Below are 15573 nucleotides of genomic sequence, written 5' to 3' on the forward strand. Positions count from 1 at the left end.
GGATGACTGGGTAAAATGTACTCATGTGTGATACACAGACAAGATGATCTAATGGTCCCTTCTGGATCTATCAAAGTGGAAGAAGTCTTAAGGCCTGTGCTCTTTTGTGCTTCTCCAGGGGACGTGGGGGACGCCTAAGAACACTGTGGAGTGTTTCCTTCCTAAAAATAAAGACACAGTTTTGCTTGTTTTCTTCTTCCCAAACATTGTGTTGTGTCTCTCCCCCCACCATCCCAGTAGCTGGAGGACTGGGGGATGACAAACCCCCATGTGTGTTGAGAGATTTCTCACACTGCGGTCGGGATGTTAGAACAGATATTTTCCTCCCCCACGCTGGGCCGGGCCCAGAGGGGCGCTAGGGAAGGGCTCTCCCCGAACACACCCCGCAGGGGAGCAGCAGCGGCTCAACCTGGGTTCCCGGCCCACAATGGAGGCGACAGCCGCTGGTAACAAATTTCAGTGCGGGCCGCAGCTGCACAGGCTCAGATCTCTCCGTGCTTCGCTGTCCCCTTCCTGTCTTCCCTACCAGCACCCAGCACCTACCGCGCTCAGCTACTCCAGCCCCTTCCTGTGCCCTGTATCAGTAGACCGGGCTGCAGCGCTCCAGGATCGTGGCTTTCTCTGGGGGCTGGAGCCAGCCCTTGGGGCAGCCCCGGGCTCTGCCGACACCAGCCCCTGAGCCGGAGCCTGCAGGTGAGGGGAGAGACCCGGGGAAAGGGCTGGGGCCGGGCAGGAAAGTGACTCTGCACCAACGGCCCCTCCTCTCCCCATCTCTGCTCCCGGGGGGAGGGGCGGGGGTCTGCGAGTCCCGGAGCTGCCGCCCTCCCTGACCCACCCCCCCCCCCCCGGCTCTGCCCCCCCCCGCGAGCCTGTAGGAGCCGAGCCAGCGCCGGGAGGGCGAACGGCCTGGGCCGGGCCAGGGCCCGAGTCTCCCAGCCCGAGGGGAGAGGAGGCAGGAGGGAGACAGGGGGAGAGACTGGAAGGGCCAGCAGGAGCAATGCGGGCGAGGGAGGTAAGGGGCACCAACCCTGCCAACCTAACGAGGTCTATTCAGGGCTTCAGGATCCTGGCTGGAAAGGACCTAAAGGAGGAGAAAGTCCTTAACATAGTAACAGCTTTTCTTGCAGCAGAGCAGCTGGGGGTAGACTCCAAGCCCACTACAGACTCCCTGCTCCTTCCAAGCCAGCCAGGTCCCTCTGAATCACTGGGAGGTGTGTGCAGAGAGGGGAGGGAGTGATTCATTCTTTGATTTCTCTCCTCCCCACCCTTTTTATTTAACCAAACTCTTTTTTCCTCAGGAAGGGCAAAGCAGAGGCAGCCCCCCATGGGCTAAGAAGCTGCCAGGGAGCTGCACTTCACTGCAAACATTTTGATATTGCTCCCAAAAAATGTCCTAGCAAGCCTGACATTAATCCAGCACTGAGGTTTACTCATGTTTTCTAAATTTTATTTCTAATTTATCATAAATTGTCCCTTTGCAGACAAAGGGCTGACACATCTATCAGTGTAAATAACAATGAAAAAGGCCAGAAAACAGTATTGCCAGCCCCAGCAGTTGAAAAATCATGACTCAGTCCCCCAAAATCAGGAGATTGGCTTACAAATCATGAGGTTTTTTGAAATACTGATTCTTTTCTCTTTGCCCTCTGGGTTCTGTACCTTTAGGGTGCAGCCACTTCGTGCTTTTAAGCTTTTCTCTGCAGCCACAATGGCTAGAAACTTGTTTTTTACCAAAATAAAACAAATAAGATTTTGGTCTTATCACTTGGGTCTAGGAGGTGGAGTGGGGCTTTAAGAAAAATGTGAGCTATCCCATGAGTCACAGTAACAGTGTGAGAATTGGCAACTCTGACATAGGCCCTTCTCCTGGGAATACTAAATCCTCACTGGGCTCAAAGTTAAGCATGTATATGAGCCATTGCGGACTCCAGGCCTGGTGTATGAAATGTCTTAGGGTAAACTCTCCCTTGAGCAAATGTTAACTCAGCCCTAGACCGAGCATATGACAGTCAAAGTCACACCTGAGCCACGTTGCCTTGATGTGAGCTGGTGGCTCGAGGGGGACATGGAACAGGCGGCTGTGTATGTCCCTGCAGAACACTGGATGCTTTGAGATGTCTAACGCTCCTACAGGGGGTGTAACACGTTCCCTAGATATCTGGCTCCCCAAATAGCCTCCACAAACATGTTCTGATCCATTTGGATCTCACCCATCTTCAGTGCAGGAAGGGGCTGGCTTGAAGTCATAAAATGTTCTTGGTAACAAATATTCCATGGTTCTGTAATTCACCCTGATCTCGTCTGGTTTCTTTCCCCCTTGGCAGGATTTCTGATTCTCAAAACCCAGTGTGGTTTCCAGATGGAGCAAGGGGAAGAGCTGTGGGTCCCAAATCTCCAGGGTGCTGAGGAAAGGGAGAGTCCAAGAGGCTCCTGGGCAGGTGAGGAATTGGCTAAACAAACTCTGAAATCTCTGGAGCAGTTCCCTGGGGCCTGTCAGCCTGGAATCAAGTCCATTTCCAAACAATGCATTACATATAGTCCCAGGTGCTGGCTCCGCCTAGAGTCCTGCAGCCAACTTTTGTGGTTGTACAACCTTTTTTTCCCCCATTTTTAAAACAGAAGGCTTTTCCCTCCCCCATTACTGTTTGGCAGCTGTCTACAAACTACAAGGGAGAAGCCAACACTACAGGAAAGAGTGAAACTTCTATGCCAAGTGCTGGCACTAGCACAAAGCAGACTGGGGTGAAACAGAAAACGCTCTAAACCCTGCATTGACACTGATGTTAGGTGTCACCTGCAGCAGTAGCAGGCGAGAGCTTTTCAGACAGCAGTGTGATTTTAAGTTGACACTGTCCATTTAACTATCTGATCTCTGAGGCCACTAATCTGCCATCCCTTCTTGCTGCAAGTTTGCTTTTTCCAAAATACTGTGCAAGTAAATGTAGCTTGAGCATCAGTTTGTTCATTTGTCTTTATTACAGTTAAAACATCTGATTGTATTAGACTGGAAACCCAGATCCCTCCTTACCGCCATTAGTTACACTCACTCATTGTCTTGTGTCTATGTGGGGCTGTTACCTCCAAAATTAGAGGCACCCCACAATGACCTGCCTACCCCAATAACGCTATTAATTTATCTATTTTGGTAATTAAAAGGGGATGGCCTGCCCTAGAACATTTGCCAGGGTGTTTCTCTCCAAACTTTAGAGGACTCCCCAGAACAGATTTGCTCTGTTGATCCTTAGACGGAAACAGACAGGCTTCCTCTCAAAGGATTGACACTCAGGCAGTATTCTTTGAGGACAAAAATATACTTTATTTAGCACAATGTTCCTTAATACAAATTTGTTAAAAGAATAAAGAATCCATATATTTTCTTATCAAGGCATAAAGTCTATTAGCACAGATACACAAAGTATTCAAAATTGCAATACCATACAACTGAAAATAGCTTCAGGTGGTTACATTCTATGTGAGATGGCCAGACACATATAGAATGCTGAAAACAAACTCTTACATCTAAATCATAGCATACACAAACATCCAGCTTTATTATCCCATGCATACACATTCATGCAGTTTAATAATTCTTTATAAGAGGATTATCCTGCTTACTTTCTCCGCTGTCATCTTTTCCCTCTGCGAGCTCCTTCTGCTGTTACTGTTTTTGGTGTTGCCACTGCTTGTCTCTTCTTAAGTGATTTTAACTCTTTTCTTCTTATTCTCCTTCTGCTCACTCACACACTAGCTCCTTCTGCTCACCTCACACTGACTAAAATCGGCCAGCTTTCTGCCTTATATACAGATTCTAGCCTTCTCTGATTGGTCATGGGTGCTAACCTATCTGTCAATCAAAGCCAGACCTGATTGAAAACTTGTGTCTTATTTGACTGATCTGCTTGAAGACTTACCTCTTGACTTACTTTCAGGTTTTGGAGTGACCTTTATTTCTGCTCAGCCTGCCTGCTTGCTATTGGCCAAATCTCTCCCAGACATCCATTTTGGATTTCTCTGACTGTGACTGCTTGCGACCACCATCTTGTTATCGCTAGCCATAACCACCTAAAACTATCTTTGTTAACTATTAAACCTCTGTAATTATAAACAAATATACATATCTAAGTATACTCTAACACTATCATTCACTGTCACCACTCTGTTTTTTATTATTTTAAACGAATTTAATTTCTATCTTTCGCCGCTTCAGCTAGTGGTGGCAGCGCAGCAGTCTTAGTGCTGTATTCCTTACACAGAACAGAGTGGCTGAAAAATCTCTTGTATCAGCGTGCTGTGCCTGGATCAGCCACCCCACTGGTGTTGCTGGTGCAGAGGACTCAGTGGCAGCTGATTTCAGAGCTGTGTTGATCACCCCTGCTGAAAGCAAGTCTGAAATTCCCCAGAACAGACAGGCTTTAAACTGGACTCTGAGTTGCTCCTCGGGGCAGGGATCCTGTCTCTGTCTGTGTTTGTGGAGTACTTAGCACAATGGGGCCCTGATCCTGCTTGGGGTCTTTGAGCGCGACCTGACTATGAATAACTCTATTGTCCACATCCCTTCCCCTCCCAGAGCCTGCAGCCTTGTCTGCATTAGAGACTGAACTGGTTTGTAATTAGGCTGGTTGTATTGAAATGACCCAGGGTGAGTCAGTTTGGGAACCCTTGCACTTCCTCAATTCAGCTGCCATGTCCCTGAGGTTCCTGGCCTGCAGCCTCCTCCCTTCTGGCCATGACAAACGCCATCCTAGGCCTGTTACAGCCATTCAGAAAGCTGCTACAAAAATCATCTTCCTGGCTTGTGCTGTCACCATAGTAACTCCCCACCCCCATCCTCCCGGGTCCTCCCTTCAATGCATCAAATATAAACGACTTGTGTCACTTTTAAGGCCTTTTACAACCTCGCCCTGTCCTACCCACCATCTCCGATGTGTTATCAAGAATCGTAGAGTCATAGACTATTAGGGTTTGAAGAGACCTCAGGAGGTCATCTAGTCCAACCCCCTGATCAAAGCAGGACCAACACCAGCTAAATCATCCCAGCCAAGACTTTGTCAAGCCTTAAAAACCTCTAAGGATGGAGATTCCACCACCTCCCTAGGTAACGCATTCCAGTGCTTCAGCACCCTCCTAGTGAAACAGTGTTTCCTAATATCCAACCTAGACCTCCCCCACTGCAACTTGAGACCATTGCTTCTTGTTCTGTCATCTGCCACCACTGAGAACAGCCTAGCTCCATCCTCACTGGAACCCCCCTTCAGGTAGTTGAAGGCTGCTATCAATTCCCCCCTCATTCTTCTCTTCTGCAGACTAAATAACCCCAGCTCCCCTCAGCCTCTCCTCGTAAGTCATGTGCTCCAGCCCCCTAATCATTTTTGTTGCCCTCCGCTGGACTCTCTCCAATTTGTCCAGATCCCTTCTGTAGTGGGGGGACCAAAACTGGATGCAATACTTCAGGAATGGCCTCACCAGTGCCAGATAGAGGGGAATAATCACTTCCCTCAATCTGCTGGCAATGCTCCTTCTAATACAGCCCAATATGCTATTGGCCTTCTTGGCAACGAGGGCACTCTGCTGACTCATATCCAGCCTCTCATCCACTGTAACCCCTAGGTCCTTTTCTGCAGAACTGTTGCTTAGCCAGTCGGTCCCCAGCCTGTAGCGGTGCATGGGATTCTTCCTTCCTAAATGCAGGACTCTGCACTTGTCGTCCTTGAACCTCATCAGATTTGTTTTGGCCCAATCCTCCAATTTGTCTAGGTCACTCTGGACCCTATCCCTACCCTCCAGCATATCTACCTCTCCCCCGATCTTAGTGTCATCTGCAAACTTGCTGAGGGTGCAATTAATCCCATCATCCAGATCATTGAGAGGCAGAACCCCACCTCTGCTCTGCCAGCGATACCAGCCATGCTACCCATCAGTCTGTACTGCCCTCAAGTTTCCTGCCCCCACTCACCCCCACTGTCCTCAGTGCATGAGAGGAGCTCACTGTAAACTACACTAAGCCACTCCATTGTCCCCCTTCAGATTCCTCCTTAAAACTGACCTCTGCCATGATAAGCGCTTCAGGGCAAGGGACTCTGTGTGTGTGTGTGTGTGTGTGTGTGTGTGTGTGTGTGTGTGTGTGTGTGCACGGTGCCTAGCTCTGTGTGTGTGGGGGGGTGTATACAGTGCCTATCTGCGTGTGTGTGGGGAGGTGTATACGGTGCCTAGCTCTGTGTGTGTGTGTGTGTGTGTGTATATGTACACGGTGCCCACCTCTGTGTGTGTGTGTGTATGTACACGGTGCCTAGCTGTGTGCGAGTCTGGGGGTGTGTTCACGGTGCCTAGCTGTGTGCGAGTCTGGGGGTGTGTTCACGGTGCCTAGCTGCGTGCGTATGTGTGTGTACACGGTGCCTAAGCTCTGTGTATGTGTGTACACGGTGCCTAGCTATGTATAGATGTGTGTGCCTAGCACAGTAGGGCCCCATACGCATAATTAATACTGTTAAAGGGTAATTTTCTCCAGCATGCACAGAGCCTGGGGATTTTAGTGCTTCCTCTCATTATTGTTACCAGTTACGGTTTTTATTGTGGTTGCTGAAGCTGACTCACTAGGTTCATTCATTCCCCAAAATGCAGTTTCTTGAAATCTCACTCCCCTGCCCTGCTGCATCCTCTGACAAACCCTCCCATTATCACTGTGCTGAGCCCCTAGGGTGACCAGATGAAATGGACAAAATATCGGGACACATGGGGGAAGCAAAAAAAAAAGCTGCCGGAGTGGCCAAAGCCGCAATATCGGGACAAATGGCATCCCGACCGTGCATCAGTCGGGACACAGGACAAAGAACTAAAAATTGGGACAGTCCTGATTTTATCGGGGTGTCTGGTTACCCTATGAGCCCCTCACTTGTGCTCATGGGCCCCAAGATTCCCTCTGCTCCTCTCACTGGGCTCAGCTCTGGCAGTGAGAAGCAGATCCAGGCAGCTCCATAGCGGGTTAGGCCTCCTCTTTTTGAGATCCAGACGTACTGTCTGTGTATTTGAGGAGCCCCTTTGATGATGTGTGTCTGGATGTGTGTTCTGAGCAGAGATGTGGGAGTCCAGTTCCCCATTAGCAGAGTGGCTGGACTTTGAGGCCCTGGAGAGCTGGCCCAGGGATTTCACTGCTTTGAAATGGGCTGAGGTTAAAACCTGGGAACATTCTCTGTGATAAATATCCCACAAAGAAGTAATTCACCCTGATCTCAGAAAAGCAATGTGGTCTCCCATCTGGAATGAGGAGAAGAGTTATGGTGTCTGATCTCCAGGGCAAGGGAGGCCTGCACAGGTGAGGAATCAGTTAAACCAGCTTGGGGGAAAAACAGGAAGTGAAGAAAAGTCAGGTTCCCTCGAAGAGCTCATGAACTCCTGGGTTGTCAGGATTGTCCCCAGCTGCTGTAACTTCATGGCAGATGTCACTCACGGCTTCCAACCCCTTGACTCACACCTGGCAACACCTGAGTTTCCCCAGAGTGTTTGGATGGGATGTGGAGGTTCAATTTGCCCCCTCCTCTCAGGAGTGGGTGAGGGGAATTCAGCTCCTGGTGTTCTGATCTCCCCAGCAGTAACTTTGGTTTGTTTCCCCTGGCACAGGGAGTGACTCCTGTCAGTATTCTGTCTCTGTCCCAGCAGGTGATGGGATGGTGAGTGAGAGCGAGGAGGAGAACCCTGAGCAGGAAGGTCCTGAGCAAGTGGAACTGTATGAGGTGGGACCAGGGAGATCAGATGGGGATGTTTCCCCCGAGCAGGGCAAAGCCTGCGGGAGTCAGGGCAGGTCAGAGAAGGAGCAGGAAAGCCACCCAGAAGAGAGACAGGAGAATCCCGGTCACACTCGGGGATATTTTGGGAGACACAATGACTCTACGATCCACAGGGGACCCTGCCCCGGGGAGAAACCCAACACGTGTGAGGACTGTGGGAAAAGCTTCAGCCTGAGGTCAAATCTGATCACCCATCAAAGACTGCACCTGGGGGAGAGACCCTACCAGTGCCCGGAGTGCGGGCGCTGCTTCAGCCAGAGCTCGCATCTCATCACGCACCAGCGTCTGCACACGGGAGAGCGACCCTACCGGTGCCGGGACTGCGGAAAGAGCTTCAATGTGAACTCAGACCTGATTAAACACCAGCGAACGCACACAGGCGAGAGGCCCTATCCCTGCACCGAGTGTGGGCGGCGATTCAGCAGCAGCTCAAACCTCACGAGGCACCAGCGGCTGCACACGGGTGAGAGACCCTATCGGTGCGAGGCCTGTGGGGAAAGCTTCCGGGACTGCTCATCCCTCACAATCCACCAGAGAGCGCACACGGGGGAGAGGCCCTATGTCTGCCCCGACTGCGGGAAAGGCTTCACTGACAGCTCCCTCCTCATCAAGCACCAGAGAACGCACCAGACAGAGAAGTGCTTTAACTGCCCTGACTGCGGGAAAAGCTTCTCCACCAGCACGTACCTGGCCAGGCACCAGAGAACCCACCTGGCCGAGAAGCCCTATCAGTGCGACGAGTGCGGCAGGGGATACAGCCAGTTCGCTCACCTCACCACCCACCAGAGAGTGCACACGGGAGAGAGGCCCTACATCTGCCCCGACTGCGGGAAAAGCTTCACCACCAGCTCTGCCCTGACCAAGCACAAGAGAATCCACACAGGAGAGAGGCCCTATGTCTGCCCTGACTGTGGGAAAAGCTTCACTCAGAGCTCAAACGTTATCACCCACTGGAGACTCCAGCATGGGAAATCCCTGTGAGACCCCTGGCTTGGCCACCGTGGGAACAGCAGCTCTGCCCATCCCCACCCCCAGCCTCAGAAATTCCTGTGAGAGCCCAGCATGGCCACGGGAACAGCAACTCTGCCCATCCCCCACCCGTAGCCTGGGAAATCCCTGTGAGGCCCCCAGCACTGACTCCACAGGAACAGCAGCTCTGCCCCTCCCCAAACCCCAGCATGGCTGCCACAGGAACACAGCTCTGGCCCTCCCCTACCATGACCACCACGGGAACAGCTGCTGTGCCCCTCCCCCACCATGACCACCACAGGAATAGCAGCTCTCCCCTCCCCGCTCCCCCGGGAAATCCCTGTGAGAGACACACACCTCTCCCCCGGCACAGCTGCCATGGGAACAGCAGCTCTGCCCATCTCTACCCCCCAGCCTGGGAAATCCCTGTGAGACCCCCGGCACAGCCGCCATGGGAACAGCAGCTCTGCCTGCTGATTCCCACCCATGGCACCAGTCTTTTGCCTGCCCTTTCATGGCATAGCAAGCGGCAGTGACCGATGACCCCTTGGCTTTGTGGGTTTGGCGCTCCTCAGTGCTGTTGAGTCCCTCTGCCCCCTGCTGATCTGGTGCAAGGGAGAGAGAAGAAACCTACTACTGGTGCCAGCTCCCTAGAATGAAGTCTCCCCATTCCCATCTCCACTGCGCCTACCTCAGTACTTTAGGGCTGGGGTCATACAAACCCTCTCCCCTCCGGCACGGTTCTTGGGTTGTTGGTTTCCTGCTGGGTCTGGTCAGTGCCTGTCACATGTTCATAAAAGTTTCATTCCTTAAACTCATGTGTTTTCTTGAAGAGCAGCCATAGTGCTGGTGTCAGCAGAACCAGCAGACTAGCTGGGGCCTGTGGAGGATATGGACAGCAGGTGGGGATCAGTGGGGGAAGGAAGCAGGGCGCCATTAGAGCTGAGGTTCTGGTCAATAATGATCAGAGCTCAGAGAATAATGCCAACCAATTTCCACACAGATTATTTGAATTTGTGCCTGGGTTTTCTTTGGCCCTGTTCGTGCCCCTTTGTGATCATTTGCTCTCAAGCAATTGGGCTTTACTATCACAGGTGTCTGTGGAAATGAATTTCCAAGTTGCCCATGTGAGTAATCCATTAAACCAGATTTTAAATTCAAAGTAATCCAGCCAAGAATAAACAATACCATGTGACTTACATGGCCTAGTACAACTAAGGAACACACTTGACAGTTCAGCAATGGAGTATTTGCAATTAAACCAGAGAGTGAAGCAATTTGAAAAGATACTCTTTCAACAACCAGTACATCTGAGGGAATCATGATCTACATTGCAGATCTACATTGCAGGCAAATATGCTCAATTCCTAGAAGAAATTCATCATTATGAGCTAATTGCTCATCTCTTCAGTATGAGCTAATTGTTCATCTCTAGCAATGAGATGCAGAGATAATGAATCCTAAACAATTTTTCCTGTAGTACACAAAATGCCTGATCTCGGCTCATTTCACTTTGAAGCAAGGAAGCAATGGGGTTTCAGTGCTATTGAACAATTCTCATTGATCACAAGGATTTGAGTTTACTGGGTGATTGGGCAGCACGGAGGCAGGTGAAGTTCAGAACAGAGAGGAATAAAGTGAAGCACGCTGGAAAGAACACTTTGTGTTAGGTAGACACGCTGAAACGAACTGTAACCACAAAGGAAAAAGGCCGGGGGGTCATTCTGGTCAGGTTAATGTAAACATCCTCTCAAGGCACAGAGATGGCTTAACACAACCCAGAGGCTGGGCTGCGTTAAAAAGTGTAAATGGGGTCTGAATGAGCTCTCCCATAACCTCTAGAGCTGAGCTGGGGGCGGGAGAGGGAACGGGGGGGATGGGGAGGACTTCAGGAGCAGACTGTGTTTGTACTGACGCCTACTCTGCCTAGGTGGGCAGGAGATAGAGCTGCTTTGCCAAAGTGATCAGTTCTGGATGGTTTTGAGTTACAAATCACTCTAGTATTTGAAAGCAGGGGCAATGAAATGTTGTTATCCTGATTGGACAAGTAAAGGGCAGCAGAACTGTGCTTTGCCTGACCTGATTGAAGGGCTCACCCTATATTGAACCTCACTTGCTAAGCAGGGGCTAGAGATGTCAAATCCCTATAAAGGGAAAGGGAGGGGCAGGGTTTGTATGTGATGTGGACTCTGTTTAAAGAGTTCTAGGCACCATTTGATCTTTCCTACTCCAGGATTTTAAAACAGAGCTGATTAGACTCAATTGAGAGTCATTATTTCTGCTCAGCAATTACCACAGCTGAATCCCTGATAGCCAGTCTATGGGCTATGCCTTGGACCTGGTGCTGGGATAGTAGTGAAATGAAGGACAATGCAGAAGCTGTACTGGCAGTGAGGTTCCCTCCTACCCACTGAAATCACCAAAGACCTGGCTTAAGCGGTGGAACCTCAGAACATGGTGTCACAGAAGTGGTGGTGAACATCCAACAGCGGCAGCAAGTAGGCAGAGGCAAGCAGCCAATTGCAGAGGTGCATAGCAACTGCAGAGACATAGCTCAATGCTCCCCCCTAGCTCCCTTTTTGAATGTACCTCTGAATTCTGGGTCTTCGCATACCGAGGACAGCAACTGTGAGTGAGGTGCAGCGGTGGGGGAGGGGAGTGAGATGTGTTAAAGGGACATTCATTCATTGGACTTTCCCACTGCAATGTGGGAAATTGAGGAAAAGGACACTGCGGTCACATGCTTGGAAAGTGGTTGTGGTGTTTTCCCAACTTACCACTTGGTTCCTTTTCCCTTCTAATAAAAGTTCTCTTTTGTTATACACAGACTCAGTGCTTGCGAGTGGGGCAGTACTACCTCTTAGAGGCACCCAGAGGTAGTGGTCAGTTTTCCCAGATTCCTGGGTGGAAGCTATAGCCAGTTCTGTTTTGTATTGTTAAGAGGGACCCCGAGATATTGAACCCAGCCCTTGTTGCTGTTGTCACCGCCTGGCAGAAAGGTTCCATTAGCCCAGATAATGTGACTGCAGATGATGGTTCTGTCAGTCGGTAGTGCTGTACGGTGCACTCACATCTCCAATTCATGGTCCATTTTCATAAATTTCAGTCATAGCATTTTAAAAATCTTGAATTTCACAGTTTCAGATATTTAAATCTTAAATTTGATGGTGGTGTAATAAAACATAATATGTATTTTAAAATGGCAAAATATAAACATGTAAAGCCCTTAAGCCTCTGTTTCTCAAACTGGGGGTCCTGACACAAAAGGGGGTTGCAAAGCTATTGTAGGGGGTTCACAGTATTGCCACCCTTCCTTCTACGTTGCCTTCAGAGCTGGGCGGCCTGAGAGCAGCGGCTGCTGGCCAGGTGCCCAGCTCTGAAGACAGCACCGATGCCAGCTGCAGCACAGAAGTAAGGGTGGCAATAATGTGACTCCCCCCTACAATAACCTTGCAACCCCCTTTTAGATCGGGACACCCAAGTTGAGAAATGCTGTATTTTTGTATACTTTTACCCTGTAGTATAGAGTAAAAGTATACAAAAGACCAGATTTCATGGGGGAGATAAGATTTCACGGTCTGTGACATGTTTTTTCGTGGCTGTGAATTTGGTAGGACTCTACACATGAAGTATACAGTGGTTCCTGGGGCCGTCCATTTCTCAATGGTGAGTCCTGTATCCTTATCACTGCATTTCATTCCCTGTTCAGAGAAACGGGACTGTGGATCCTCAGTATTACAGAGCTCGCCTCCCTCCCTGTGTGTCTGTTGTCAGCTGAGATCATCTGAACTGCCCTCACACATCTAAACGAAAGAACCCCTGGCTCCCACTGGCAGAGCCCCTCAGCCCTTCTCTGTAACCAGGCAGATTGCCAAGGTACCCGCATTCACCTCCCCCACCCCTGCCACTCTCACCACAAGCCATGAAGGAAAGACAGGGCACCCAGAGAAGGTGGCAGTAAAAGTGAAGAGATGGGACTGGCCAGTCATACTGTGTTGGTGGGAAGGAGCCAGGGGGTGGCAGAAATCTCCCTTCAGCCAGAGGAGTCAGTACCCATGCTCAGGTGATAGACCCCCTCACTCCCTTCCTGCTCCCAGGTTCCCTACCAGCCCCCAGTCCCCTCTCACTCTCGTCTCCCACCCTCACCTTCCAGTAATGCCACCTGCTCGAGAACTACAGCCACCAACAGGATCAACTCGTTCTGGATTGTTCGGCCGGTCCTCCCATGTGTCTCTGAGCCTCAGATGTCTCCGATCCACAGACAGGATGAGCCGTGCCTGGATCCAGAGTCACATGCACTGGGAAAGAGAGTTGCAGGGTCAGTGTGAGAGGAGAGATCAGTCAATGAACTGGAAGGGAATAAACCTGTCTTCCCCATTAATCACTCTTTAATCCCTATGTCAGGCTGTCTGGCGCAGCTCATGGCTGTGAGTAAGTGCCTGCCTCAGGGCAGACTGTCAAAAACAGGGCAGACACCCTTAACTGGTGGTTTGTTCTGTGATTAGATTTCACCAAGCCAGTAACAAATGTGAACTCCTGGATCACTATCAGTCTCGCCTTGGAGTCACAGACAGTCCCCTTAGCCCTGATCTACACTAGGACTTTAGGTCGAATTTAGCAGCGTTAAATCGATGTAAACCTGCACCCGTCCACATGATGAAGCCCTTTATTTCGACTTAAAATCGATTTCCGTACTCCACCCCTGACAAGTGGATTAGTGCTTAAATCGGCCTTGCCGAATTTGGGGTACTGTGGACACAATTCGACAGTATTGGCCTCCGGGAGCTATCCCAGAGTGCTCCATTGTGACCACTCTGGACAGCACTCTCAACTCAGATGCACTGGCCAGGTAGACAGGAAAAGAACTGCGAACTTTTGAATCTCATTTCCTGTTTGGGCAGCATGGCAAGCTGCAGGTGACCATGCAGAGCTCATCAGCAGAGGTGACCATGATGGAGTCCCAGAATCACAAAAGAGCTCCAGCATGGACTGAACGGGAGGTACAGGATCTGATCGCTGTATGGGGAGAGGAATCCATGCTATCAGAACTCCGTTCCAGTTTTCGAAATGCCAAAACCTTTGTCAAAATCTCCCAGGGCATGAAGGACAGAGGCCATAACAGGGATCCGAAGCAGTGCCACGTGAAACTTAAGGAGCTGAGGCAAGCCTACCAGAAAACCAGAGGGGCGAACGGCCACTCCGGGTCAGAGCCCCAAACATGCCGCTTCTATGATGAGCTGCATGCCATTTTAGGGGGTTCAGCCACCACTACCCCAGCCGTGTTGTTTGACTCCTTCAATAGAGATGGAGGCAACACAGAAGCAGGTTTTGGGACGAAGAAGATGATGATGATGAGGTTGTAGATAGCTCACAGCAAGCAAGCGGAGAAACCGGTTTTCCCAACAGCCAGGAACTGTTTCTCACCCTGGACCTGGAGCCAGTACCCCCTGAACCCACCCAAGGCTGCCTCCTGGACCCGGCAGGCGGAGAAGGGACCTCCGGTGAGTGTACCTTTTAAAATACTATACATGGTTTAAAAGCAAGCATGTGAAAGGATTAATTTGCCCTGGCATTCGCGGCTCTCCTGGATGTACTCCCAAAGCCTTTGCAAAAGGTTTCTGAGGAGGGCAGCCTTATTGCATCCTTTATGGTAGGACACTTTACCACTCCAGGCCAGTAACACATACTTGGGAATCATTGTACAACAAAGCATTGCAGTGTATGTTTGCTGGCGTTCAAACAACATCCGTTCTTTATCTCTCTGTGTTATCCTCAGGAGAGTGAGATATCATTCATGGTCTCCTGGTTGAAATAGGGTGCTTTTCTTTAGGGGACATTCAGAGGAGCCCGTTCCTGCTGAGCTGTTTGCCTGTGGCTGAACAGAAATGTTCCCCGCTGTTAGCCACGGGGAGGGGGGAGGGTTGAGGGGGTAGCCACGTGGTGGGGGGAGGCAAAATGCGACCTTGTAACGAAAGCGCATGTGCTATGTATGTAATGTTAACAGCAAGGTTTACCCTGAAAGACTGTAGCCACTGTTTTATAAAATGTGTCTTTTTAAATACTGCTGTCCCTTTTTTTTTCTCCACCAGCTGCATGTGTTTCAATGATCACAGGATCTTCTCCTTCCCAGAGGCTAGTGAAGATTAGAAAGAAAAAAAACCGCACTCGTGATGAAATGTTCTCTGAGCTCATGCAGTCCTCCCACACTGACAGAGCACAGACGAATGCGTGGAGGCAAATAATGTCAGAGTGCAGGAAAGCACAAAATGACCGGGAGGAGAGGTGGTGGGCTGAAGAGAGTAAGTGGCGGGCTGAAGACAGGGCTGAAGCTCAAATGTGGCGGCAGCGTGATGAGAGGAGGCAGGATTCAATGCTGAGGCTGCTGGAGGACCAAACCAGTATGCTCCAGTGTATGGTTGAGCTGCAGCAAAGGCAGCTGGAGCACAGACTGCCACTACAGCCCCTGTGTAACCAACCACCCTCCTCCCCAAGTTCCATAGCCTCCACACCCAGACGCCCAAGAACGCGGTGGGGGGGCCACCAGCCAACCAGGATTCAATCCGCCACAGAGGATTGCCCAAAAAAAAGAAGGCTGGCATTCAATAAATTTTAAAGTTGTAAACTTTTAAAGTGCTGTGTGGCATTTTCCTTCCCTCCTCCACCACCCCTCCTGGGCTACCTTGGTAGTCGTCCCCCTATTTGTGTGATGAATGAATAAAGAATGCATGAATGTGAAGCAACAATGACTTTATTGCCTCTGGAACCAATGATTAAAGGCAGGAGGGGAGGGCGGTTAGCTTGCAGGGAAGTAGAGTGAACCAAG

At 50.3% G+C, this 15573-nt stretch overlaps 1 protein-coding gene across 1 annotated transcript in view; it reads left to right on the plus strand.

Annotated features, from left to right (window-relative positions):
- The first annotated feature begins 562 nt into the window (after positions 1–562).
- Positions 563–15573, plus strand: part of LOC144274734 (uncharacterized) — a 38200-nt gene continuing 23189 nt past the window's right edge. The window contains exons 1-3 of the mRNA XM_077833792.1: positions 563–693; positions 2325–2438; positions 7615–8743. Coding sequence (XP_077689918.1) covers positions 2360–2438; positions 7615–8743 — 1208 coding nt within the window. The 5' untranslated portion in view covers positions 563–693; positions 2325–2359. The remainder of the gene's footprint in view (positions 694–2324; positions 2439–7614; positions 8744–15573) is intronic.

The sequence above is a fragment of the Eretmochelys imbricata genome, chromosome 14 (assembly GCF_965152235.1).
Source record: "Eretmochelys imbricata isolate rEreImb1 chromosome 14, rEreImb1.hap1, whole genome shotgun sequence".
In the NCBI taxonomy this organism is placed as follows: domain Eukaryota; kingdom Metazoa; phylum Chordata; order Testudines; family Cheloniidae; genus Eretmochelys; species Eretmochelys imbricata.